Source organism: Delphinapterus leucas, chromosome 3 (assembly GCF_059928025.1).
Source record: "Delphinapterus leucas isolate spDelLeu-1000000601 "Yukka" chromosome 3, BTC_Dleu_Yukka2, whole genome shotgun sequence".
Taxonomy (NCBI): Eukaryota; Metazoa; Chordata; class Mammalia; order Artiodactyla; family Monodontidae; genus Delphinapterus; species Delphinapterus leucas.
In genome coordinates, this window is record NC_143131.1 from 28,413,592 (window position 1) to 28,441,473 (window position 27,882).

The 27,882-nt window shown below is 40.2% G+C and overlaps 2 protein-coding genes and 1 long non-coding RNA gene across 4 annotated transcripts; all 3 read left to right on the forward strand.

The window, feature by feature from the left end:
• The first annotated feature begins 932 nt into the window (after window positions 1–932).
• Window positions 933–11,061, forward strand: LOC149749520 (uncharacterized). The gene is made up of 3 exons (XM_089908551.1): window positions 933–965; window positions 9,435–10,557; window positions 10,981–11,061. Exons 1-2 carry the CDS (start codon window positions 933–935, stop codon window positions 10,212–10,214), a joined length of 813 nt encoding a protein of 270 aa, XP_089764677.1. The 3' UTR covers window positions 10,215–10,557; window positions 10,981–11,061.
• Window positions 9,380–27,512, forward strand: SUB1 (SUB1 regulator of transcription). 2 transcript variants are annotated; one of them, XM_022599799.3, is made up of 5 exons: window positions 9,380–9,476; window positions 11,961–12,033; window positions 14,152–14,274; window positions 24,217–24,325; window positions 26,517–27,512. In XM_022599799.3, the coding sequence occupies exons 2-5, from the start codon at window positions 11,962–11,964 to the stop codon at window positions 26,594–26,596; spliced, it is 384 nt and encodes a 127-aa protein (XP_022455507.1). In that variant the 5' UTR covers window positions 9,380–9,476; window position 11,961; the 3' UTR covers window positions 26,597–27,512. The 2 variants fall into 2 exon arrangements, with proteins under 2 accessions (XP_022455507.1, XP_022455514.1); XM_022599806.2 differs by lacking the exon at window positions 9,380–9,476 and adding an exon at window positions 11,066–11,193.
• LOC149749521 (uncharacterized) lies at window positions 14,281–20,871 on the forward strand. The gene is made up of 2 exons (XR_016392616.1): window positions 14,281–17,701; window positions 19,481–20,871. It is a non-coding gene; the product is annotated as an uncharacterized LOC149749521 (long non-coding RNA).
• Window positions 27,513–27,882: the final 370 nt, after the last annotated feature.

Sequence of the window (27,882 nt, forward strand, 5' to 3'; positions counted from 1 at the left end):
TAACTTGTTGGCTGATATAGTTCATGCTGTGCTTCTGGACAGTCTCCCTAGGGATATGATGGTTACCCAGCCAGGTAAATCCTAGCATTGGGCCCCAGCTAAAGAGGAGAATGCTTGGATTCGATTTTCATATTGGTTTCATTGACTGTCACAGGCATAGCAACATAGGATGTATGTTAAGTTTTGAGCACTCCAAAAAGCTTACCTAAGCAAGATGACATCTAAATGGACTGTCCTCCACGGTAAACTCTTGGGAGGTTGTTGAAACACTGATAACACATTTACAATCACCATTTTTTTTTTGAATTGCCAGCAGGGCCATTAATGATCCATATAAAAATATCATTTTATGAATGTCTTAATTACTTGTATTACTGATCATGGATCTGAGAAATTTTTTTGCTTTTTACAAATATAAATTGACCTCAAAAGCTAAAGATTTCCTGTCACAGGTGACATATAAAAAACCATGTGGGGGGCTTCCCTGGTGGTGCAGTGGTTGAGAGTCCGCCTGCCAGTGCAGGGGACACGGGTTCGTGCCCCGGTCTGGGAAGATCCCACATGCCGCGGAGCGGCTGGGCCCGTGAGCCATGGCCACTGAGCCTGCGTGTCCGGAGCCTGTGCTCCGCAACGGGAGAGGCCACAGCAGTGAGAGGCCCGCGTACCGCAAAAAACCCCCAAAAAACAAAACGAACCATGTGGGAACATATGTATATGTATAAATGATTCACTTTGTTATAAAGCAGAAACTAACACACCATTGTAAAGCAATTATACTCCAATAAAGATGTTTAAAAAAACAAAACAAAACAAAAAACAACAAAAAAACAAAACCATGCCTCGAGCTCTGACAGCTATTCTTAAAACAGAGTTCTGAAATTAACTTTGACCAATGTCAGAGTCATTGCGATGATTATATAGCTTTCAAGAAGATGACTTTTGAAGAGGAAAACACTCAGCTGGATGTAAGTTATGGCATATGTTCTAGAAACTAATTATATTGTTTTATTGAACATTAAAGAAGTCAGGTATAGATAGTAAGATGAGTTATGCTATTCACCTAGTAAAACTGGTATGTTTATTTTTGCCATTATACAATGCATTCTTCTATAAAAGGTGACAATGAAAGTTGGATCTAATGAAAGTTGGATCTAAGGATAGCTCTACTACCAAGTTCAGAAAAGTCACCCTAGGGGAAAAATGCTTAGCAATTTGTATTTAAATAGCTTTTTAAAATATATTCCTATTACTCATTGCATATGACCTTACATATAATTCATGTTTATTTATAATTACTTGAGTGAGAAGGAGTATTAAACTTTTGGAATTACAAATTATTAACTTTAATAGCGTATTATGAAAGTTAATTTCAGCAGATACATAGAAGGCCTGCAGCAGCTTGTTTGGTAAGAAGGGAATTTTAGTGAGTAGGTCTTAGCCCTGCCCGTTCAGGAGCAAATACAGCCCTTCCTTCTCCTGTCTCATTCATATCATCTTGTTCATTTTGATCTTCAGATGACCAGCATTACCTATAGCTGCTGACAGAGGAATTTTGCTCTCTTTGCTTTTGATTGCTATGGCCCATTGAGTTGAATTGTTATGTCCCATTGAAGCCAAGCCCACATAACACCAGGTAAATATTCTTGCAGGTTCCTCCTTCCCATTCTGTCTCTAGGCCTAACTCTCCAGACTTTTAGCAGGATAGGAAAGGGAGATCTCCCATCTCCTTTAAAGCCTGTGAAACATGACTTTTTTCCCTTAGCTTTTGCTCACTTCACTGTGTCTGAGGAATGTAAATCATACCCTGCAAAGATGGATGCTTCCTTTTTACCAACCCCTCTACATTGTACCTCTCCCTTCCCAACTCTTGAGAATCACTGCACTGGAGGGATGCCCAGGGCTCCCTGTCGTTTGTTTTCCCATTTGCATGTAAGATCCAGTTGGCCCCACCCTAGGTGTTCTCAAGACCTCTAGACTTCCAGAGCCACCAATCCTTTAATATTCAAATGGAATGATTGTTGTTTCCACCTCATGTCCCATGGGACCTCCAGCATTCTCCCTTAGTTTTCCAAAAATTTTTTGGAGAGAGTTAAGATCTGGTCATTTGGTGCTATGGTCTGCTTCCCTGTTTCAGCCTAAGTGAGGGGCTACTGGCCTCCCCCTGTGCCCACACCATCCCTCGCATACAACACTGCCCCTCTTCCTTTATTTCTTGTTCTCTCCTCTTTGTAGGTTTCAGGTGTGGCTCTCATGTTACAAACTCAGGCTGAAGAGAAAGGTGACTTTCTTAATTTTTCTACGATTGTGGCTCGTGATCACCATTCTATCTAGTCAGAAGCTTCATCTTAGCCCATTTCAGGTTAAACTCATGATTTATCCCCTTCTGTCTTTCTCCCCTTTAAATTCTGGGCAGGGGTGGAGTGGGCTTAGATGGCATCAGAGCTTCGAGGGTGGTGGTGGGGTGTGGCCTTTCTTCCCCCATCTGTTCACACTGGTCTTCACTTGAGCTTATCTTGTCTGGTTTTGTCCTTCTTACTTCTTCACCCTGGCATTCGCTGAGATGTTCTTTGTTCTGTTCACTCTCTTCAGATCAAAGCTGGTGAGATCTCCTTGCCCTGACTGCAAAGCTTCCAGGTCTGCTGCTTGTCGGTGCCACATCTTTGCTACTCTTGGCCAGTGAGGAAGATAATTCTGCTGAGTCCTGCAGCGAGGAGTCCCAGGATTCAGTGAGGCTGCCTTAGGCTTGGCATCCTTGATGTGTCACATAGACATCTCTACCCACACCCTGGGGGTGCAGAGGACCTCTAAGAGGGTGCCCATCTTGAAAGCAAGGCACTGGTTCGCTTTGCTCCCAATCCCCAAGCTCTGCGGGGCTCTTCTCCAGAGCTGGTCTGGGAACAGGGAGCAGAGATGTTTTTCTTTTCTTTTTTAAAATATTTATTTATTTTTAGCTGCATTGCGTCTTCATTGCTGCGCGTGGGCTTTCTTTAGTTGCGGCGAGCAGGGGCTACTCTTCATTGCGGTGTGTGGGCTTTTCATTGCGGTGGCTTCTCTTGTGGAGCACGGGCTCTACGCGCACACCCTTCGGTAGTTGCAGCATGTGGTCTCAGTAGCTGTGGCACGTGGGCTCTAGAGCGTAGTCTCAGTAGTTGTGGTGCACAGGCTTATTTGCTCCGCAGCATGTGGGATCTTCCCGGACCAGGGCTCGAACCTGTATCCTCTGCATTGGCAGGAGGATTCTTAACCACTGAGTCACCAGGGAAGTCCAGAGCTGCTTTACAAAGGCACTAAAGAAAAGTTTCATTTCTCTTCTCTCTGACTTTCCCTTTCCCTAGTCCAGAGAATAGGGAAAATCTCGAAGTGGGAGTAGGGGCAGAAGGAATAGAATTTGACTAATTACATGTTATTTAAAATCTATAATTTATGCCTGGAATCCTAAGATTTTAAACACCAAAAGCCAAGAATCTGACCCCTTTGCTCTGCTCCGACATCCTTCTCTTTGTGTAATGCTGGAGCTGAGAATGTGGGGATGTGGGAGGAGGAAGGTCAGAAAGAAGGAAGTGCTGGAAATGGAGCCACAATGGGTAAGGTTTCAAAACAATATCCTGCTGCTTGTATAAATCTTTTTCTGAACTTTTGGGAGAAATGAGTAATGGAGGGTGTTAACGGCGCAGTGAAGGGCAGGGAACCACTTAAAAGTCCCCCCAACCTCTCCAGGTCTCCAGGAATTTCTCGCTACCTGTCTCTTCCTCAAGTTCTGCTCTTTCACAGTTCCTGAGCTGTTGCCCTCACTCTTTTTCTTCTCCTCCCATCTCTCCAAGCCGCCTCCCTTTCTGGTCTACCTACAGATACTCCAAGTTCAATTCATTTACTTAGCCTCCTTTTTGTATTATTCACTGCTTCCAGACCCAGTCCTGGATGGAGTGGGGATGGAGGGGAGTCCTTTCACATCCAAAGATTCCCTCTAGGGATTTTCTGTAAAAGGAGCAGCTCCCCACCCTCATCCTCTGCAAATGCACATGAATTACGCCTCCCTCTTATTTGAAAGCAACTGCAGTCCTATTTTGCTGTAAATAAAATTTCCCCTTTCTCTTTCACTCAAATGTAAACATTTATTTTTGTTTAGTTTTTGAATTATATTTACTTAAAAGTAATGGAAATCACTTCTGAACAAAGATTTGCTAATAGTTTCACCAGGAACCACAGCCCAGGAAAACGGAGCCAACTAAATTTGCATGCAAAGCATCACATCTCCCTGCTTCTAAAAATTCATACTTCCTTAACCGTTCTCCACCTCCTGGGGCTCAGAGAATTGAAACCCAAACCTACCACAGGCACACCGCCCAGTTCCCTCAGTGACACAGAAACTGAATGAAAACTGCTGTTAAAGGGGCAAGAGACGGAGGCGCCGAGGACGCTATATTCATTTACGTGTTCTTGGTTTACCTCGAATGTTAAGCATGATTTTGAAGTTGGCCAGATATGTCACCCTAAAATATGCCTTAAAATTGATATCAACATTATTTTGAGCTAAAGGCACTTTAAAAACCAGCAGGTACAAGAAGGATACTCTGATCCTCCCTCCGCTTTTTCTTTCTAAAAGCAGGGGATAAAACCCTCATATGGAAGATGTCTTTCCCATACCAGAAGGAAAGTAGCCTACCTGTCATCAAGCCTGGAAATTGAGACTGAGAAAATTCGTACAAATAGACCTTGTTCAAATAATTCTTATCTTCCTTTAGCCTCTCCGCGTAATTTAGTTATTTTGCCACAATTACCCCTAATTCAACCTCGTATAAAAGCATCTAGATCTTGCCACTTCTTTGGGTCTTCATTTCCTTTTGAGGGGTTCTGTGTCATGTAAATCGTATGCTAAATAAATGTGTATGCTTCCCTCCAGTTTATTTATCTTTATTTAATTCTCAGGCCCAGTGAAGATTCTAAGAGGGTGGAGGTAAACTTTTGCCTCTCCTACAATTTCTTTAGGTAGGTGCGTGTGTGAGAGAGGGGTGAAGGTGTGCAGGGGCCCGAGCCAGCAGACCAGCTCAATGTTTATTTTCACGGCCTTTTTCTTCCCTATTTCTTTCTTTCTTTCCTTCATTTTTTAAATTGAAGTATAGTTGATTTACGACATTGGGCCAGTCTCTGCTCTACAGCAGCAAATGACTCAGTTATACACATATAGACATTCTTTTTTTTCATATTTTTTCCATTATGGTTTATCACAGGATATTGAATATAGTTCCCTGTGCTCTACAGTAGGACCTTGCTGTTTTTTTTTTTTTTTTTTTTTTGCGGTATGCGGGCCTCTCCTGTTGTGGAGCACAGGCTCCGGACGCGCAGGCTCAGCGGCCATGACTCACGGGCCCAGCCGCTCCGCGGCATGTGGGATCTTCCTGGACCGGGCCACGAACCCGCGTCCCCTGCATCGGCAGGCGGACTCTCAACCACTGCGCCACCAGGGAAGCCCGAACCTTGCTGTTTATCCATCCTATATATAATAGTTTACATCTGCTTATGGTTACTTTATTTCATTATGATTCAGCGTTTCGCAAAATATGTTTTTTAAGGAATTAATTTGTATTTTTGTCTGCATTTATTCTTTTAAAAGTCAAATAGCTCTAGAAGGGGAAAGAGTCTGGGGAGGGATGTTTTCACATTAATATTCAGACTTCGACTCAGTCTCCTGCAAGTCTGTTTGCCCCTCTATCTCTTCACACATACCATCCCCTCTCTGACTTCTCCAGAAAAGATACAACTCCCTTTCTCCTATGAGGGTGGGGTGGATAGGCACCATGGATCTAATTGCTCCATATGTAGACTCAGTTGTTCACCTCTTTATTCACTCACATCCCCTGCACCTCCCAGACTTCCACGGCATCTCGTGTTTGTATTCTGAGCTTCTCAGGATTCTGCTTCTACTTTGCCAAATCCCTAACCATCCCTCTACCTGCTGTTTCTCTTCATATTTTGGGCTTCTGCACTACATACATTTACTGCTATAGTGGCCATGAGAAGGCTCTTCTTGTATCTCCCACTGCTGGGAGTGAGATTGATCCAGGGCGTGGTGGTCACCACTGAACACTGTTTTGACCAAGTGTTGTCCTGCTGGGGTCCACGGCCTCCTCTCTCTCCTGGGTATGGACTCCTCTCTTGTTGCACACTGGGGCTTAGGAATTTATTTTCGGTGGCCGCCTTGAGCCTACGCAATTCTACAGCTGTGCAGTAATCAGTGGCAAAGAAGGAAGGTTGCCTCGCTCCTCTCTGCATTCAGGCCAATGGGTTTCAAAGCAGATTTACTTGGATCTAGTGGTTTAAGTTTAGAAGAACAGATCTTTTTTTGCCTTTCTTTTTTTTTTTTTTTTTTTTGCGGTACGCGGGCCTCTCACTGTTGCGGCCTCTCCCGTTGCGGAGCACAGGCTCCGGACGCACAGGCTCAGCGGCCATGGCTCACGGGCCCAGCCGCTCTGCGGCATGTGGGATCTTCCTGGACCGGGGCTCGAACCCGTGTCCCCTGCATTGGCAGGTGGATTCCTAACCACTGTGCCACCAGGGAAGTCCCTGAATGTCCTTCTTATATCTGCTGTTTCTTAAGTAATTTTAATTCAAAATAATCGATGGGCCAAAGTGGCATATTTTGGGGCTGCCTGCAATCTTTATATCACCCAAGACATTCAACACTCACTGTCTTCTTTTTCACATGGGATAAAATCCAAACTCCTTGGACTTCATTTAGGGCCCTTCGCCATCTGGCTTCACCCCACTTTTCCAGATGAATCTCCTACTCTTCCTCTATGCGAACTTTACACTGACAGAATTGACTGCTCATAGCCTCTCAATGTGCCTTACTCATTTTGTGGTCATACCTAGCTCAGAGTTTTCCTCTTTTCCCACTCCAAATGTTCTCTCTCATCTCCCTAGGTCAAGCTTAAGGCTGTTCTCTTCAGAGCATCCTCAGTCTATTCCAATTCAGAGGTCCAGCTCTCTGTGAAGCATTTGATAGCATTTATGGTTGTAGCTTTCAGTTGACAATTATACGGAGTCTTGCACTATTTCATGTATACCTCAAAAAACAAATTCTTGGCTGACATAGATCTATTCTTCTGAGCACAGATCCAGCTAGAGGGAAGCTGCGGGATTCCTTGGTGCTAATTAGTAGTAGTAATAGGTGAGGAGGAACAGGTAGTGATAGGTGAGGAGGCGCTGTCTTGGATCTTGGAGAAAGGCCAGAACTGGGCTCCTGTAACTCTGCAGAGCCAGCGCTTCCTGGGGCCTGGGCAGCCCTGGCACTGAGCCTAGGGAGTTGCTGTGTGGGCTCCACCTCTGTACAGCCCGTGGTCTCCAGTGGAGTTCTACATCAAGAGAATTTTCCGTTCTTTAGACTCACCTTAACCCTGGGGTCTTTGCACAGCTGCTGCTTTCTCTGCTTGGAACCCCCAGCACCCAAATTTTACCCTGGCTGCTCTTTTCATTAGGGTCTCTGCCCGAATACTCCCACTTCATCCCTTTCAGATCTCAATTAACCTCATCCCAATACTCTTTACTGCATCATCCTGTTTTTCTTTTATTTCTTATAGCACTTATCTGAAATTACCAACTCTATTTAATTCTTTACTTGCTTATTGTCTGCTCCATGAGTTTACAGTGACCCTGTCAGTCTTGTTAATTCCTGAATTCCCAGCACTTAGAACGGCACTGGCACAGAGTAGGTGCTGAATACATTGTTTATGAAATGAGTGAATAAACTGGGGAAGGACCTTTGGGCAGTTTCCTACACTTGAGTAAAGAGAGTTGTAGCTCTTTCTTGGAAGACAGGGAGAGGAGGTTGTGAGTCACATGACTCCAACCAGTGCCCTGAACTCTGTCTTTTCTCATCCAGCATCCAGATTTCGAGAGAGAACCATATCCATGGCTACCAGGGCCCAGGCCACCGGCTGATCTTCTAGTTACCCCACTGCATGAGCTCATCCAATCAGACACCCCCTACAAAGTCCAAGGGAACTTAGGTCAGCTGGTCATAGTCATTGAAGGTGCTTCCTTAACTGCATTTGGGTGTGTAAACTCCAGGCTGGCAAGCTACCATGCTGGAACAGTGGTTCCTGAGTGAGTTTCATCTTTTTACAGTCTAATTTTCATATTTTTATTTTTGACTCTTTCATCTTTCTCATTTAAGTGTATCTTGTATAATGTAAAATGCACGAATACTAAGTGAAATTTTTACATCCGTACATGCCTAACCACCACCCGGACCAAGATTTATTCAGCATCCCCACAGGTTCTGTCATACTCACTCCAAGTGATATCCCCCAAGGGTAACCTGACCTAGATCCCCATGGATTATTTTTGCCTTTTTTGGGAATGTTGTATAAAAGGAATTAAACAGCAAGTGTTTCATTTTTAAAAAGTGGTCATCTAACCTGACACTGAATGAATAGAAGTGGCCTAGAGTATTTGCAATCTGCCTCAGTCTGCAGCAGTGTGACTCAGGCAGTGCAGGGTTTGAATCATGATTCACTCCCTGTATAACCTAGAGCAGAGCTTATTTAAACTTTTTGACCCTTGGTTTCTTCATCTAGAAAATGGAGAGAATAATCATTCCTACGTTGGAAAGTGCTTGTTAGGATAATTATATGTAAAGTGCCTCACTGCAGTACCTGGAACATAGTGAGTGCCTGATAAATGTGTGTTGAATATATATTCTTGGCTATAGTCCGCATTCATTAAATATAGATTCAAAGACTCTATTAACCATATTCCTGCTTGTAGTATGGATTTCTCTTGCCTTCTGTGAACTACCTTACACCTCCAGGACTTCAGTTTACGTACCCTTTTTTTTTTTTTTTTTTTGCCCAGCGGCTTTCCGGATCTTTGTTCCCTGACCAGGGATTGAACCCAGCCCTGGCAGAGAAAGTGCCGAGTCTTAACCACTGGACCGCCAGGGAATTTCCCAGGACTTCAGTTTAGGAATGTGTGTGGGTGTGTGGCCAAGGACTTCTACAAAGACTCTTCTTCGCACTTTCTGGCATTAAACGTTATGACTTTGGCTTCCTTCCTTCGGATTTTGTTAGCCAGGGTCAAATACCAGAGTAGGGGGTGGCGGGCAAGGATCCTTTCTCGGAAAATGGGCCAGAAGTGTTGATCTTTTTCAGACATTTCACTTTATTACAAGAAACATTTATGGAGCAAGTGCAAAGCTCGGTGCTTGTCATTCATGTTTTATTCGTTCCCTCACTCACTCACAAGTCAAATCCGATCTTCGCTGCATCTCACTTTCGTGGCATCGGTTCAGGATGAGGGGCGGTCCCTTTAAGGCCCTGGAAAGGGTCTCGGTGTTGGTTTCGGCGGGGAGGCCACGCCCCATCACGTGCGCGTGGTCTCAGCGGGGCGGGGCAGGCGTCTCTTTGCTGCCGTCACTTCCGTTTCTCTGTCAGTAGCGAGCGGGCGAGCTGGAGGCAGTTCGGCTATCGGAGCGGAGCGTGAGTGCGCGGACCCCGCCCCCACCCCCTCGAAACCGCCCTCGGTCGGCCCTCACCTTGCCAGCCTGGCCGCTGCGCGCCTGCAGCCCCGGTCCCTCTCATCGACGACGGCCGCGGGAAATGGCGGCGCTGCCTGATCTCCCCCGTGCTTCCTCGGCCTTCCCGGACCCCTCCTCATCCCCGACCCCGCGCCCCACGCGCTTCAGGCCTCTCGGCCCCCGAAGCTGGCCCCCGGGAACGGCCCAGGGGCGGCGGGGGAGGCGGCGCCGGGCGGGGGCGAGGAGCCGCGGGAAGGGGGCCGGGGCGTCCCCGGGACAATGCAGTGGCGGCCCGGGCGGGGGCGCGTGCGGGGCCTGCGTCTACCCAAGGTCTCTCCGGGGTCCTCATCCCTGCCCCCAGGAGCGGGGACCCGGTCGGAGGAAGGCAGGCGGTGGGGGCGATTGGCGCTGGGGGAGTGAACGGCTGCTTTGCTGGGGGGCAGTGAGCTCTTCGAGGGAAGAAAATGGCGCTTGGTGCAAGTCCCTCCTCTCCCACGCCGTCTCCTCCGCATTTCGCCGCCTCCCACGCCCCCTCCGACCGACCTGTCTCCCACCGCCCAAGGCGTTGTCAGCCCCGGGGTTCTGGCGGCTGCCTGGCGTCGCGCGGCCCCCTTCCTCCGTTTTGTTGCTTATCACCCTCGTGTTGTACCGAATTCGCGTGCCTTTTAGTCCTAGTTTATTTTCACCTCTTGTTTTCTAATCCCTCCTTCCCCATGCCTTCATCAGAGATCGGAGATTTTTAAGTTGTGTTTTGTATATATATTCCACACCAGCGCTGTTAGTAGCGCCTCGCCAGAATTGCGAGCCTGCTTCCCCCCCGCTTTTTTCCCCTTGAACGGCAAAGGCTCATTAAGTAAAAGTGAAAATATATTTTGTTACAAGTTCAAACAAGCTGGCTTTAGTTATCGTTACCTTGTTTTCGTGTCGGATGGACTTATTTGGGTTAAACAGGAGGTGGTTCTTTGAAATGATCTTAGGCCCCCAGGAACCTTTCATGAACAGATGGTATAGTTATGCCTGACCGTTTCAAAGTGAAAAACAGGGTACGTTCAGTTGGATTACCTTTAAAAAAAAAAATGCTTCTTGGCATTATTAGCTAGCATGAAAAACAACTAAATTGATTTTGGAGATAAGGTTGGAAAGCGGAGCAGTAACAGGATTAATGTATAAAACGTGGCTATAAATGTTGCTTGCTCCCCTCTGAATTTACTACTCTTGGCATCAAGAAAGTGCCAGATAAAATCAACATGGCTGGCTTGGGCATGGTTTGAGCTTTTTGAATTTAGTGGCTAGGCTAGGGATGGCCCATTTCTTTTACCTTGACTTCCTGTTTCGGGATGCATTCAGTGCCCTTGCTAATGGCAAGTTTAGTCGAGATCTGGATTATTTATGGGTTTTTTGAAGTCTTTTTTTCCGCTTTTTTCAGCAAACATTATAGTGTATGTTGTGTATATTGGATCCTTTAGGGCATACAGAAGTTAATAGGACTCAAGTCTCTTCTGAGATGGAGGTGGAGAGAGCAAAAGATACTTGTTTTGAAAATAAGCATTTTACCACTTGGTATTATAAGTGCTTTGAAAAGAGGTACAGCGTGAAAGTCCTTGAATTTTGGGAAACATAGAAGCACAAGACTCTGCCTTGCCCTCAGGCACTCTGTAAACATCCACAGGGAAAGCAAGGTACTGGCCTATGTACCTCTGTCTGGGGGGACCTGGGGAACTAGGGTCATAGTAGGAGTTGGAGGAAAGGTTTTGCCCCTCCCATAAGCAGATTCTTCAAATTTTAGTTGTATTCCAGAGTAGAAAATCAGTGTAAAATGTAAATGAACTGTGAATTATGTATAACTTTGATTCAGTACTTGCTCCTTTGATTGGCATGGTCAAAAAGCCAAAAAAATTAAGAACATATACAAAATATGAAAAATAGGATTATAATGGTAAAATTAATTAAATATCGACATCTGTATAGTACAGTTGTTCACCATGCTGTGTGTAAGTTGATATCAGTTCCGGCAGTGAATAATTGTACATAAGTCTCCTCAGTGGCAAGTATAAAGCAGTACTGAGAATTAATTCATATTTCTTCTTGGTTTTAACAGGGATTGCTGTCAGCTGCCTTTTTGCAGTTTACCCTAAACATAAACATCTAACCCTGCTAAAATGAAGTATAAAAAACCCCATTGACTTTGAGAAAGAGAGAGGTGTAGGAGTATGAGATGTGTATGACGTTTAGTTCTTGCTGGGTTCAGAACTCTTCACTTGGCATGTTATTTTCAACTTGGAAGAGCATAGATTAAGAGCATAACTTCTGTGCTCAGTGTAACAACTCCAGTACCAAAAATGGTAGAAAGAACTGTGGAACTTCTTGAACCTTTGATTGGGGGAGAGTTAATTTGAAGGTAGTAGAGCAAATTATGAATTATTTACATAATGTATTTTTCTTTCAGAATGCCGAAGTCAAAGGAACTTGTTTCTTCAAGCTCTTCTGGCAGTGATTCTGACAGTGAAGTTGACAAAAAGGTGATATACACCATGTGATTTTTGTGATACTTAATTCAGCAGTATTGCCCACATCCAGTTCTGAAGGACTGCACAGCATATCAGAATCTTAAAACGAGAGCCTGGATGGATGTTTCTGAAAGTGCAGATGGCCCCTGAACCACTTGACTAAAGTGCTTAGGGTGCTTGTTGTACACGCACAGGCCAAGCCCCGACGTCAGACTTGAGCAAGTCTTCTGACATTAACAAGCTTCCTGTTGTGGCTTTTTAGGACTCGTAAGGCTTCCTAGGGGAATAGCACTAGATTTAGGCCAAAGCCGCTATTTGCCATTATTTAGTAATCTTCCTAATCTGTAGGTATTCTGTGTAGTTGTTGAGCCAAATTATCTGAACTCCTTGAAAGCAGATGTCAGTTTGACAGTCTTCTCAGCCTTGTTGTTTATCTAGCCTTCAAGGATTACATAAAATTTGGCTTGGTACATTTTAAATTAGAATGTTACTTAACTCTGGTCCCCTCCTTTTAATTAAATCAGCACCCAGCAAAGCTAACATGAAAGTACCCATTTTGATAGAAGAGGCTTTTTCTGCATTAGGTGATAATTGTGCTATAAGCTCAACTGTGCATTCTGCTTAACTGAGCATCTCACACTGTAGTCAGGGCTTCTTCCACGCAGAATTGTCCTTTATCTCCTAAAACCTTACATAGTTGTGTCTCTGAGCTCAGTTAGCAGTGTTAGTTAAAAGACAAGAGAGCTTATATGAGAGTCTTGGAGGAGATGGACTTTTATAGGAAAGTACATAGTATAATATCACCTGGAAGGTTGAAAAAAAACTTCAAAGAGCATGCATGGCTATATTCAAGAAGGGAATGTCTCTTAGTTTTTAAACTTGCACATAGTATAGCATTTGAATACATTGATTTAACAAGTTTTTTATTGAGCTTTTATGTGCCAGGTATGTGCCATTCCACAAGGACTATATAGACCCTGATAAAAAGAATAATTGCTTTCTGCTTATTGAGCTGAGGTAATTTTTGCTATTTATCCCAAATAATACTGTTAATCCTGTAAGGACTTATGTTAAATGAATCCAGTCTTTCAGTTTGTGTACATAAATACATACATTATATCAGTATTTTACCTAGCATCACATAATTTGGTAAAACATTAATAGTTTATATACCTTCCACTAAGGAACATGACTGCCCTCTACTGTTTGGATTGGGAACTCTACTGGATTTTATGGACTGTTGGCTCATTTTTTAAATAAATAAAATTAATTAATTAATTTGGTTGCACCGGGTCTTAGTTAGTTGTGGCAGGTGGGCTCCTTAGTTGTGGTTCCAGGGCTTCTTAGTTGCAGCATGCATGCGGGATCTGGTTCCCTGACCAGGGATGAAACCCAGGCCCCCTGCATTGGGAGCGCGGAGTCTTATCCGCTGCGCCAGCAGAGACGTCCCTGTTAGCTCATTTTGAGAATGAAGCTATATGAAAAACTTTTAGAGTAATGCTGCTTTTAAAACATTGTTTTGATTTTGAATGCTAGTGTAACACATTACTGTTTATCTTAAGTGGTTTTTTTGTGATGAGTTGTTGACCTCTGGTGCCCAGTACAAAATACCTTTCTTAGCTTTGCCTACTCATAAACTTGCTAAGACAATTTAAGTCCTTTTTGGAATAGGCAGGCATAAATAATCATAAGTTGGTTGTATTCTTCCTAATTAGTACATTTTCTTTGTAAAAATAAGTAACTGACTAATTTACTAGAGTGGTTTCCAAAAGTTTAAGTTTATTCAAAAGCAGCAGCCCCCATACCTCCATCTTTTTTCTCTCCCAAAGAAATTTTATGAGGGATCCCAGTCTATAAAATAACTTTCTCTGGTGAGTACCACTCTAATGCTTGAAGTATCTTTTGGGTTTCTGAGAGCAGTTTGAAAACACTGCACTAGATAGCAGTGCTAGGTTAGTTTCATAGTTTGTTGTCAAGTGAAACTTGCTTGTGTATATATTTATGATTTTTTTTTATTAATAAATGGAGTGTTTTGATCCTTTAAGTCTTGAAAAGTAATGGAATCTTTTGAACCTGAGATGTGTTTTGTTCTTATGCAGATTTTAACCATATTCTTGTTTTTCTTTCAAGTTAAAGAGGAAAAAGCAAGTTGCTCCAGAAAAACCTGTAAAAAAGCAAAAGACTGGTGAAACTTCAAGAGCCCTGTCATCTTCTAAGCAGAGCAGCAGCAGCAGAGATGATAACATGTTTCAGGTAAAGTGGGTTATTTCCTTAGTTCCAGAGGAATTATTACCTGGCTTGATCTAAAGAATGTTAAAAGTACCTTAATCTGATAATGCATAATAATCTTTTATGTATGTTACAATTCTCTTGACTAAGGATATTCCTTGAAATATAAGAACAAGTTAGTAGAAATGAAAGCAATTTATATGATGCTAGATGATTGTTAAAATCTAGAATTCTGTAGTTTTGCTGTATTTAAAACAATGGGAATTTAAAAGTTAGAGAAATGCAAAAAAAGATTGAGAACTGCACGTTTAGAGAGCAGCTTGGAGGAGATAGGTCTAGTATTGGGCTGTGAAGTATGGATAGGATGTTACTGGAGGGGAAACAGCAGTATGACCTGCCCAGTTTTGGCTTGATAACAGAAAGGGTGAATGGGTTTACTAAAATGGGCCCTCAGTTTATTTGTTGTGGGGATTAAGGTTGAGTAGTGAGGTAAAGTGAGGGAAGTTCATTAGAGGGCTTTGAAATTACTCAGGACTGGCATAGCTTCTTTCCTTGGGTTTCTTATCTTGTTTTAGGGAGACTTGTTATTGGCATCATGGTACAAGAAGGATTTATGGGAGAGGCAGTGGGGATAAATTATGTGAGGTGGTAAGCTTAGGTGGTTTTCCCAGAAGATGAAATAGTGATGATTAAGATCGCTGGTGAGGAAGAATGGACTAGAGGAATGAAGCAATCAATGAAGACTGGTTTTAAATTTGAGAGTAATAGAGATGAAGGTTTCCTTGATAGATAAGAGGAAAATAAGTTAGTTTTAATGGCAGAGGTGGTTAAGTTTGGCCTTTTGGATCTGATTGTAAGTGTGATAAAGTGTCTCTGCTTTAGAACCTAGAAGGCTTAGTTGGGAACTGTTCATGTGGGTCATTAGTATGGTTGACTGAAACCTTCCACTGAAGTAAGTATAAACCAGAGGGAGAAGAGGAGGTGACTGAGGACATGCCTTGTGATATTCAGGATGGAAGGAAAAAAGGATATAGGTTAGAGAAGGTGAAGGAAGATAGGAAGAGTACAGTAATGGGAGCAAGAAAAAAATAAGTGCTTTGTGGGAGCATAAACAAGATAAGCGTTTCAAGGAGACATTAGTATTAGTCGAAGTCAGAAGGTTGGACAAAATGAAACTGCAAACATTTACTTGACTAGAAAGTAAGGCTTGTGTGTGTGTGCACTAATTTTTTTGTTTTTTAAAGCTTACTGATGTCCTTGAAAGACAGTACCAGGATTAATGTGAGAATGGGAAAATAGAAGTTTTACTCAATTTTGTCTTGTTATAGCTCTAGATAAAGAAATAGACACATGCTAGCTATGCTTAATACTGTATTGAACATTGGAGATGTACTAAGTAGATTTTCAGGCGCACTGATCATACAAAAAATGGTAAGGATGAGGAGATGATATGTTAGCTTGAGTGTAGTAGTCTTTCACTCGGAATATGTACATTGAATCATGTTATAAATCTTAAATACATACATTTTTAAATTAAAAACTATGTAAAAAAAGTGACAAAAATGCAGATGGATTTTTATGGGTTTTAGTCTTCTGAATATTTTAGAGGAACTAGGAGCAGATTAGATTAATTTGACAGAGAATGTGCAGATGCCTTGAAGTGCTAAAGAGCTTGGATTGTGCAGGAATTATGAAGCCCTTGTGCCTGGAGCCTAGAAAGTTGGCTGAGAGTGTAGGTAGGAGGTCTAGTTGATGAGGAAGGTGAAGGCCAGATCTTTCAGGGCTTTCCTGTTGGGAGACCAGTTTTAGGAGTTTTAGTTTTATTCTAAGTGCAGTGGGAAGCTATTTTAAGGGGCAGAATGAAATGTAAAATCTGCAAGAAAGTATCCCTTCCTTTCATAGACTTTCCTCCTATATAGAATGAAGGACTGCTTTGGAATATTTCAACTTAATGTTTGTACTAAAGGTAAAAACTTTCAAGTATTTGCTTGGCAGTTATCTTGGGCTTTTCTCTGATCAATTCTGTTCACTGTATGCCTGCTTGTACTTGGATAATAGAGCATTTGTGGTCTATTAATGGATTTCATCTTGTCTCCCTTACTCCTGATTGTACAGATAAAGAAACTAGGGCCCACATTTAGAGATTTTATTCTATTAGAGCAGTTTTGGGAAACCAGTTCTTTTTTTATAGGGAGGTTATCTCACCAAAAGAAGTGAGTTCAGTTCTTAAGCCCTCATTTGGGAGGTTCCCAAGCCTCAAAGGCTGTTAGACTCCTCACCCTTTTGAAAGTGCCTTTAGGAGGATCATATAGGCCTGATTTTCAGAGTGACTTTTCACGGACCTAGTGAATACATTGGTTATGTAATTTAAAATGAGGATTTCATTTTTATTAGTAATAATGGTTTGATAATTTAGGAAAGACAGGTGAAGGATGGGGTTTTTGGAAGGAAAATCAGTTATGCTCATTGTGTTCTGTAAAGTTTTAAAAAAATCTATTTATTTAATTAAAAAAATAGAGATATATATTTCCTATATTTTTCATTTACCAAGAAAATGCCTTGAAGACAGCTCCCAGAGTGGAACTTTTTTAGACATTGCTAGTATCTTTAAGGACCTGGGTTATCAGGTATACTTTACCAAAGACAAGTCTAAAATCTAAATTAAAGTTGTTTGAGTATTGCTTAGCAGCCATAAGACAGGGTTATTTTTTTTTTTTTCTTTAACCTAAATACCCATCTCTTGAGAATAGAACTGGAGGAAATGATCTTAAATTTTGGCAAAGCAATGTGCATCAAACATAAGCGGCTCTCTAAATGTAATATTTGAAGAGAATTGTGCCCAAGGAAAGTCACTATGCTAATCTTTTAAGCTGTGGAATGATTTGGGCAGATTCCTGAGTAGAGAGGCGATACTACTAGATGCTTGCTTTTGTTTGGTTTCTTCAGCTCTGAATTTTGAGAATTTGGTTCCGAAGGGATATAATTTACCTGAGATGACTTATGTGATGTGGATTGGAGAACTATCTTGTAATTACTTAGTACCTGTGTCTTAAAAGGTCAGAATGATTGAGGCGGGGGACTTTGATCCCTATTCTTCAGAGGGATCCCTATTCGTCTTCAAAATTCAGCACAAAGGATCAGTAATACTGCTTTAGTTGATTTGATGATTTTAAGGATAAGCCTGTTACTTTTAAATTATGTTATTACTGAGTCAGGTGTTCTTAACCTGGGGGTTTATTTTGGGAGTCCATGAAATTAATTTTTTTTGGATTTTTTTGTATTGAAGGGATTATTTATAACCATCAGTACCCCAAAGGGGACAGGAAATCAAAAAAATTGAAGAATCACTCTTCTGTATGACGTACATATTATTTTTCTCTTGTTAATCTCCAGATTATGTGTGTGTGAAAATACATGCATTCTGTTGTGTCGTTGTTTTCTCCTATGACATGTAAGTGCAGTGATCTTTATTCTTTCTACTTTTAATTATATCTATACTACTACCTCCTCATTTTTCTGTGGTAGTTTTTTTGGTTTTTTTTTTTTTTTGGTAAGAATTTGTCAGCTTTATTTCTCCTCAAGGAAGAGGTGACTATTGGGCAAGTTCTTTTCTTTTTTTAAAAATAAACTTTATTGAGATATAATCCATATACAATAAAATGCACACATTTAAAGCATAATTTGGTGAGCTGTAAAAAACGTACATGCTTTTTAAAATTTTATTTTTGTTTTAATTTTTATTGGAATATGGTTGATTTACAGTGTTGTGTTAGTTTCTGCTGTACAGCAAAGTGGATCAGTTGTACATATACATATATCCACTCTTTTTATTGGGTTGGCAAAAAAGTTCTTTCGGGGTTTTCCTAACAGCTTACAGAAAAACCCGAACGAACTTTTTGGCCAGCCCAAGTAGATTCTGTTCCCCTATAGGTCATTACAGAGTACTGAGTAGAGTTCCCTGTGCTATACAGTAGGGTCTTATTAGTTATCTATTTTATATATAGTAGTGTGTATATCTCAATCCCAATCTCCCAATTTATCCCTTTCCTCCCTTCCCCCCACTTGGTAACCATAAGTTTGTTTTCTACATCTGTGACTCTATTTCTGTTTCGTAAATATGTTCATTCGTACCATTTTTTTAGATTCCACATATAAGCAGTATCATATGATATTTGTCTTTCTCTAAACGTACATGCTTTTGTAGTGAGGCCATTTCCATCACCTTGGAAAGTTCCCTCCAGACCTCCCTTTATAGTCCATTCCCTTTCCCCAGGTAAGCACTGATGTAATTTCTGTCCCTAGAGATTTATTTTGCCTGTTCTAGAGCCTCATATAAATGGAATCATACAGTCTGTATTGTTTTGTGTCTGGCATCCTTTGCTCACCATAATGTTTTGAGATCATTCCTTGTTTCAAGTATCAGTGGTTTGTTCTTTTTTATTGCTGATTGGTATTCCATTGTTTGATTGTACTACAGTTCGTTTATCCATTCATTTTGGGTGGACATTTGGGTTGTTTCTAGTTTGGGGATATTAGGAATAAAGCTGCTGTGAATATTCTTGTACAAGTCTTTTTGTGGACATTTTCGCCTTTTGGGTAAACACCAGATGTATTTGCTGGGTCATAGGCCAAGTGTATGTTTAACTTTAAGAAGCTGTCAGACTTTTCCAAAGTAGCTGTACCATTTTACAGACCCACCAGCAGTGTATGAGATTCCAATTGCTGCACATCGTCACTGGGTATTACCAGTCTTAAAAATTTTATCCTCTTTAATTAATGGATGTGTAGTTTTACTTTTTATTTCCCTAATGTCTGATATTTTTGTTTGAAGATTCTGTTCAGATCTTTTGCCTATTAAAAGGTCATTTGATTTATTGAATTTGAGGGATTTAAAAAAATATTTTAAATACAAGTCCTTTGTCAGATACAAGTATTGTGAATATTTTTTGAGTCTGTGGTTTACTTTTTCTATTTAAGTATCTTTAAAAAGCTTTGATTTTGAAAATGTCCATTTTCATCAATTTTTCGCTTTTTTGGTTAATGCTTTTTGTTTCCTGTTTAAGATACAGTTCTCTACCCCAATGCCAAAAACAAAAATTTTGCCAGTGTTTTTTTTGCTACACTTTTTATAGTTTTAACTTTCATGTTTAGGTCTCTAATCCATGTAGAATTAGTTTTTTCTGTGTATAATGTGAGATAGAGGTTGAGACTCATTTTTCACCCCGTACAGATAATCGAGTTATTCCAGTACCATTTGTTCAAAAGACTATTCTTTTCCTGTTGAATCACCTTGGATCTTTAAAGAAAATCAGTAAATATACAAAATATTTATCTATTTCTAAACTCTCTTGTAGTCCATTGATCTCTATGTCTGTCTTTAGTACCACACTTTCTTAATTATGATTTTATGGTGAGTCTTGAAATCAGGTAGTGTAAGCCCTTTAACACTGTTCTTCACTTTCAGAATTATTTTTGCTATTCTATGTATTTTGTATTTTCATACACATTTTATAATCAGCTTGTCAATTTTTATCAAAAAGTCTACTGGGATTTTGATTGGGATTGGGTAAATCTGAAGATCAATTTGGGAAGAGTCGGAACTTGACAATATTGAAGTTCCTGTTCATGAATATGGTATCTCTGTCCATTTATTTAGATCTTTTTTGATTTCTCTGTTTTGTGATTCTTCTGGTATGTCTTTTGCTAAATTTATTCCTAAGTATTTTGTGTTATGATTCTACCGCAAATGTATTGTTTCTTTTTTTTTTGACTTATTTTATTTTTTTTAACATCTTTATTGGAGTATAGTTGCTTTACAATGGTGTGTGAGTTTCTGCTGTATAATAAAGTCAACCAGCTATACATATATCCCCATATCTCCTCCCCCTTGCGTCTCCCTCCCTCCCACCCTCCCAATCCCACCCCTCTAGGTGGTTACAGAGCACTGAGCTGCTTTCCACTAGCTATCTGTTTTACATTTGGTAGTATATATAAGTCCATGACACTCTCTCACTTCGTCCCAGCTTACCCTTCCCCCTCCCTGTGTCCTCAAGTCCATTCTCTATGTCTACGTCTTTATTCCTGTCCTGCCCCTAGGTTCTTCAGAACCACTTTTTTAAAATGTGTTGTTTCTTAACTTCATTTTCCAGTTGTTCATTGCTAAACAATATGTACGATATTACACGATATATGTAAGTATACACGTATATTCTATATTTTATATATTTACATGTTATATATGTATTTTTTAGGACTTCTTAGATTTCTCTGTTGATGACGATTTTTGTTTTTACATCATCCTTTTCATTCTTTTTCTTGCTTTATTGCTAGTATTTCCAGTACAATATTGAAAAGAAGTGGTGAGAGCAGACATCCTTGCTTTATTCCCGATGTTAGGGGCAAAGTATCCTTCTGACTCTTCTTTTTCCTCTAGTGCCTCTATTGCTTAAACTCTGGAATTAATGTGCATACTGTGGATTTGGTGCTTTGGGCTGGGAGAATGAAACGTCATGGGATAAACGTGGTGCCATTTTCTGTAGGGCCCATCTTTATTTGAAAATTCACGTTAAAGCTTTTTATGCTAAAATGAACACTGGAGAAAAAAATTAAAAAAAAAATAAAGTGAACACTGAATATATTAAGGGGCAGTATACAAAAGAAAACGCACAGTAAGTTTTTGGTTACAATAAGGGATTCAGATGTTGGTAGAGCAGCATCGGTCTGCGTCCTCAGGCTTCCCCTCCTTTCACCCCCACAGTTCTTTGGTGCTGGTGTTCCCTGAATCACTATTGCCAGATTTTAAGAGAGCCAGTTTATTGACCTATAACTTTTCCCTACTTTGTATAATTTCTTATTTATAATAGTCAAATACAAGTTATTTGAAGAGTGATTAGAGACTTCAAATTGTAAATTCACAAAGTTTTAAGTATGTGGATGGTCAGTCACGTTTGGGAGAAAGAACATGCCTCTTTTTAAGTTCATCTGTAGCAAACAAACATTTATACACACTTCATTGAAATTGTGGGTGAGGAAGCTTGTTAGAAGTTTCTAGGGATCGAGGGTAGAAGTGAAGCTAGCTAACAATGTGTTGTGTTAACTGTATTGTACCATGCTTTTTACATAAAATAACTGAGTACTTGTTATTACTACTTTTAAGACTGATAAAATGCCGTTCATATACTTATACTGTTTTTTAAAAAAAGGTTGCTTTCAGTCTTGATCTTTAACTTTTTTTCTAGTGAAATTTTAAAGTTGTAACCCTGTTTTTCTGCTTCTGGTTTTTTTTTCTTTTTTGTCCATAGTTCAGGGACCTATAAAGGCTTCAGAATTCTCTTCCTGGCTTTTCAAGTCCTTTTCAGCATAGCTCCATCTATTCAGCCTTTTGAATCTCATCAGTATTGTATCTTTCTGCTTTCCTTGGTCTATGTCCTCATCACTTTTTTCTCCCTTTTGCTTAATTAATGGCCTGTCATTTTTCAAGGTCAAATTCCACCACCCGAAGTCTCTTGCACTACTCAAGCCCACACTGAATGCTTACTTGACTTACCTAATCAGTATTACTCTAGTAGGTTTTCAGTGTATTTTAATTTTATCTATTCATCTGTCACATGGGCTTACCTTAAAAACCAAAATGAAACAATGTTCAGTTCAGTGCTATAGGTGCCTAAGATACTTAAAAATTTGTTAGGTATTAAATCAGTGTTATAAATCACTATTGGGAGTTTCACTGTGATAATTATTTTGGTCTTTATTTAGTTCATCCATTAAAACAGTTTGCTCGGAACCCGGTATGACAGGCACTAGGGGACACAAAGGACTGTAAAAAATAAGCCGTTAAAAATGACAGTAAGATCACTGGTGACTTTAGCATAGGCATTGGGAGTTTAATCAATGGAAACAGCAATTCTTGCCTTTCAAAGATAAGCAATAAAGGGAGGAAGGAAACATGAGGAAAGTTATACAATGCAGATTAGGGAAAATGCCTTATAGAAAGAGGAGAATGAGCATGTTTGGAAATGGTAGATAAGAAACCAACAGAAAGGGAAAGAATGTACAGTTGACCCTCAAATAATGCAGGTTTGAACTGCCTGGGTCCACTTATACACATATTTTTCAATACTAAATACTGCATGGTTTGTGGTTGGTTTAATCCTTGGATGTGGAGGGCCGAGGTATAAATACTTGAATTAACCTCTCAGTTGTTCAGGGGTCAGCTGTATACGCAAGAAATGGGATACAAAAGGTAAAGAACTTAAGAATTGATGAAGATGTGGGTAAGTACTGAGAAGAGAGATTTGAAGGCACTTAACCATACCTGATGGACTGTATTTTCTCCATAAAGCATGAGGCATACCCAGCAAATAGGGGGCACACCAGTGGGATGAGAAATTTGAGAACGAAAATGAACAAGACCTGAGACAAGAAAAAGCAACCTGAGAGGACATAGGCAAGATGGAAGCCGTAAATGTGTACTTGTATCAGCACAACTGTCCTTCTACTATAGCAATACTTGATATCCCAATAAAAGGGATTATTTAATCATTAAGGGACCCAGGTTTATAGGGAAAGCAACTTTTACATGATGATGTGTTTCAAGCACAAGATCACAGCTAGTATTTAAGTCAGGAAGATTGAAGAGTAGGTTTAAAGTGAGTCAGATAGGTAGAGGTAGAGGTTTTGATCAGATATACTGGAAAGTGCTTATAGACACTTGGTTGAGTAAGCCTTTTCCTTCCCTGTGCAATCTGTAGTTTGTGTTAAGCAGCAGTAGAAGGTTTTTGAAAAATAGTTTTCTGTGGACAGTTTTAAGTTCTCAGTTTGCGACTGTAAGTGGAGTGTATTAAAGATGTTATTTGAAATGAATGTTTAAAAGGAAAAGCCATCTCATGTTACTGTTGACTGGAACTTTGGATTCTTGTATTCAGAATGGTTGCTAAAGCAATGTAGCTAGCTGAGTCTATGGATTCCTACGGTTGTGGTTTGTGCAAGATTTTGCTTTGTAATGATCTTTATGGTAAAAAAAAAAAACACTTAACATAAAACTTATCATCTTAACCATTTTTAAGCATACAGTAATGTTAAGTATGTTCACTTTATTGTGAAACAGCTCCAGAATATTTTCATCTTGTACATAACAACTCCCCTTTTCTCCCGATCTCCCCCCAGCCCCTGGTAATCACCATCCTACTTTCTATCTTAATCTGACTATTCTAGGTACCTCGTATTTTTTTTTTAAAGCATATGAAATTTAAAAAAATGTATCTATTTTTTGGCTGCATTGGGTCTTTGTTGCTGAGCGGGGGCTTTCTCTAGTTGCGGCGAGCGGGGGCTACTCTTTGTTGCGGTGCGTGGGCTTCTCACTGCGTTGGCTTCTCTTGGTGCAGAGCACGGGATCTAGGCACACGGGCTTCAGTAGTTGCAGCACGTGGGCCCTAGAACACATGGGCTTCAGTAGTTGCAGTGTGTGGGCTCAGTAGTTGTGGCGCAAGGGCTTAGTTGCTCCGTGGCATGTGGGATCTTCCTGGACCAGGGATCAAACCCATGTCCCCTGCATTGGCAGGTGGATTCTTGACCACTGGGCCACCAGGGAAGTCCCTAGGTACCTCATATTAAGTACTGGAATCATCCAGTATGTATCTTTTTGTGATGAGCTTATTTCACGTAGCATAATGTCCTCAAGGTTCATCCTTGTTGTAAATAGCACGTGACAGAGTTTCCTTCTTTTTTAAAGCTGAATAATACTTTGTTATGTATGTCCCAATTTAACGTAAAAGTGATTGGAAACGTGAGATGGGCTTTTTTCATCTTTTTAGAAAGATTTTAACAGTGATAGTTCCTTTGGTGTAGTTTTGATATTGAGAATAGTAATTATTTTTGTGATTGAAAGTAGAGTGAGTGTGCAGCAAGTGTGAATATAAATATGGATGCCATTGTTGAACACCATTTTATGTTTTGTTTCTTTTGCAGATTGGGAAAATGAGGTATGTCAGTGTTCGGGACTTTAAAGGGAAAGTCTTAATTGATATTAGAGAATACTGGATGGATCCGGAAGGTGAAATGAAACCAGGAAGGAAAGGTAAGATTTAATTTCCTGAATTTGGTCCTAATGTTGGGACTAAATTTAAAATTATCTAAGCTTGAAATTGTTTGGACTTTATTTGAAATTGAAATAATGTTGATGGTGCATAGGGCATGGGAGATCCTCCTTGAGTTGATTCTCTTTATCTTCTGTAGCCTTCTTTGTTTTTTTTTTGGCTACACTGTGCGGCATGCAGAATCTTAGTTCCCTGACCAGGGATGGAACCTGTGCCCCCTACAGTGGAAGTGCGGAGTCTTAACCACTGGACCACCAGGGAAGTCCCTGTAGCCTTTTTGGACAAGACACTTAACTTATTTTGATGAAATGTCTTAAATAAAAGCTTGTTGAAATATCTCCCTCCCTCCCCCCAATAATACCCCTAATATCACTTCAGTTGGCTGCTAATTTACTTGAATATACCTTTAAAAAGATTACATCAATTCTGAAGTAGAATGGGGGCACTGGGAAGGTGTAAAATCAGGAATGGAAAATCCTGGTTTACAGTGTTTCCTTTTGCTTCATCTCCAAACAGATATTCTTTAGGGTGGTATCCTTTAAGTGGGTCTTTGTCCTCCTTCCATTTTTGCTTCATCCAGTCCCAAGCATGTCATCATCACAGAAGCATGCTTTATTCATTCACCAAATAGCTACAGAACATTTGTGTACCAACAGAAATTCGTATATTTGGCTGGTTAGCTGCTTTAGATGGATCCTTAGTTAATGAAAAAAATGCCTCCTTATTTTCTTCTACTCTGCCTGCATGTCATTTTGAAAAGTACCACTTGTTTGCTTCATGTAATTTTTGACTGTATTAAACTTAACATTTATATGCTTTCGTACCCTTTTCTTCTTCAGGCTACTTCTGGATTGATCATTCAAGTTGTCCCAGTGTAGCCAATGCCAGATTTCTTTTTTTCCTGCAAACATTTACTAAAAGGATTTGATTAGCCCTTCCTAAGTATTGCCCTAATATATTCTCCTCTTTTCTCTCAACTTCATGGCCTTCCAGCAGTTTTCTGAGAAATTCATTAATCTTCCAATTCTAGTTTATTTTTGTGCTTATAAGGGTCAGGCATTAGAACATTGTAAGTTTAAAGCACAAAGTACTTTCTGTTCATACTTTTATGTCTTAAGTAGGAACATGTCATTAGCTAATGTTTTAAATGTTTATGTGTCTGGTGATAGGCTGAGATTTTATTCACATTAGCTAATTTAATTATTCACAACAACCCTTTGAGTTATAAGCAGCATTTTACTGATGAGGAAACTGAGGTTTAGAGGTAATTAATTTTTTAAAGACCATAGAGTTAGTGACAGTGAGGCTGGGATTTGAACCCTGGCAGCATGACTCCAGAGTGCACTCTTTTTTTAAGCAGAGGTCTTAGAAGCCCATATGATTTAAATTTCTTTCTTTATTTATTTATGGCTGTGTTGGGTCTTCCTTTCTGTGCGAGGGCTTTCTCTAGTTGTGGCAAGCGGGGGCCACTCTTCATCGCGGTGCACGGGCCTCTCACTATCACGGCCTCTCTTGTTGCGGAGCACAGGCTCCAGGTGCCTAGGCTTGGTAATTGTGGCTCACGGGCCCAGTTGCTCCGCGGCATGTGAGATCTTCCCAGACCAGGGCTCGAACCCGCGTCCCCTGCATTGGCAGGCAGACTCTCAACCACTGCGCCACCAGGGAAGCCCCAGAGTGCACGCTTAACCAGTATGCACAGTCTAAGAAGTCCTGTTTGGATCGTGTCTCGGGGATTTTTCCAAAGTGAAGTGAGTGCTTCTGGAAGAGCTCAGCACAGTCATTCATGCTGAGTTCCTGTGGAAATTTTGAGCAAATGTTGGAAACAACTGGTTGTAGAAATGGGGTGTCACATACCGAATCTGGGTCTGGCCACATAGCCTGCTAGTTTGCAAGCACTTGTGACATAAATCTTCAAATCATCATTTGCGCTCACTGGGTATAATAGGCATTATGCAGGATGCAGTGTTGAAAGTAAAACTGGGTATAAGATTTGCCTGCTAAGGTAATTGTGATGAATGCGTAATTAACAAACGTAAGGGATTTGATTCTTAATGTACTATTGTGCCATTCAAAATGGCAATTTAGATAAAACAGTATTTTAGTTGGAAGTATGAAAATCCTCAAGAGAGCTTAAGTAGATATTCAATTTTTGATTTTTAAACTTTTTTTTAGGTATTTCTTTAAATCCTGAGCAGTGGAGCCAGCTGAAGGAACAGATTTCTGACATTGATGATGCAGTAAGAAAACTGTAAAATCAGAGCAATGTAAAACCTGTACTGCTTTAGTTGTTTTAATCTGTCTTTTTACATTGGCTTTTGTTTTCTAAACATTGTTTTCCAAGCTATTGTATATTTGGATTGCAGAACAATTTGTAAGATGAATACTTCTTTTTAAATGCGCATTATTAAAAATGTTCTGAGTGAAGCTAATTGTCAGTTTTATTAAGGAGGATTGCTTTTGTGTCCACCACCTAGTGTAAAATAAAATCAAGTAATTCAATCTTAACTGTTGTGGCCTTCTTTGATCAGAAAAGTTGGTACTATTTAAGGCCAAAAGTAACAGTTTATCGACCTTTTAGTTTCAACTCAGCTTTTACGTTCAAAAGGATTAGCATCGCATTGAATTTAGAAAATTTTGGTTTGTGAAATTCATGGTTAATCTGTTTCCTTCTAGTCAAATATCTGGACTTGTTTGATTTTTTTTCTTTTCCCCCCACCCCAATGATATTTCACTTTCCCCTTTTTTTCTTCACTTCATTTTCCTTTTAATAACTTGTTATGTTCAGTTTTCGTTTCGCTTTTTGCTCTTTTTCTTGAGTATATTATGCTAATTTGGAAAGTCTGAAACTGTCAAAATGTTACTTAATAAGGTACTTGTAAGTAAAATATTATATGAGAACTACAATCACTAATTCTACTGTATTAAATATTAGGAGATATAGTTTGATAAACAACATGGCTTGTATGAAAACTCCGAGCAAGTAAATGTATGTATGTCATTACCTGTAGTGTTCTGTGTAGTTGTTATCTTATTGCTTAGTCTGCAGAAAATAATGACTTAGATGTCTGATTTGCTTTCACTTATTAAACATATTCACCATGGGATGATGTCTATAAAATCAGATATTGTTAAATTAGACTAGGATTTAATAAAAATTGTGAAAGCTTACTGGCCTAACATTTTATTTTATGACATTGAGTATGGATTATATATAGCCAGAGATGTCACTGAGCTTAACTGTCATAGTAGATAATGTGGTCAGTTTTTAGGGGAAAGAGCACAAACAGCGCATACTTGTGTTTTTTAGCCTTTGCTTCAGTAGACTTGGTTCTTTTGCAGTTCATGTATGGGACAATGGCATTCTAGACTTAATGTTACTAAGTTTTAGCAGGCACTCTGAAGTGATTTTTATTGAACCATAATGATGAAGCAGACATAGGTTGAGGCACGGATTTCAGGGGCTTTGCAGCAATAAATAGGACATGGTGTGCCTTAGGAGAAGAATGTAAAGAAACTATAACTGAAATTACAGAAGGTG

Bases quoted from the DNA above. Each gene is read 5' to 3' on its own strand.
- LOC149749520 (XM_089908551.1), top strand. From the start codon at position 933: ATGACTTTTGAAGAGGAAAACACTCAGCTGGAT. The intron at 966-9,434 runs GTAAGTTATGGC...CTCTGTCAGTAG, and splicing joins AGGAAAACACTCAGCTGGAT to CGAGCGGGCGAGCTGGAGGC.
- SUB1 (XM_022599799.3), top strand. From the start codon at position 11,962: ATGCCGAAGTCAAAGGAACTTGTTTCTTCAAGCTCTTCTGGCAGTGAT. The intron at 12,034-14,151 runs GTGATATACACC...TTTTCTTTCAAG, and splicing joins ACAGTGAAGTTGACAAAAAG to TTAAAGAGGAAAAAGCAAGT. The intron at 24,326-26,516 runs GTAAGATTTAAT...ACTTTTTTTTAG, and splicing joins AATGAAACCAGGAAGGAAAG to GTATTTCTTTAAATCCTGAG.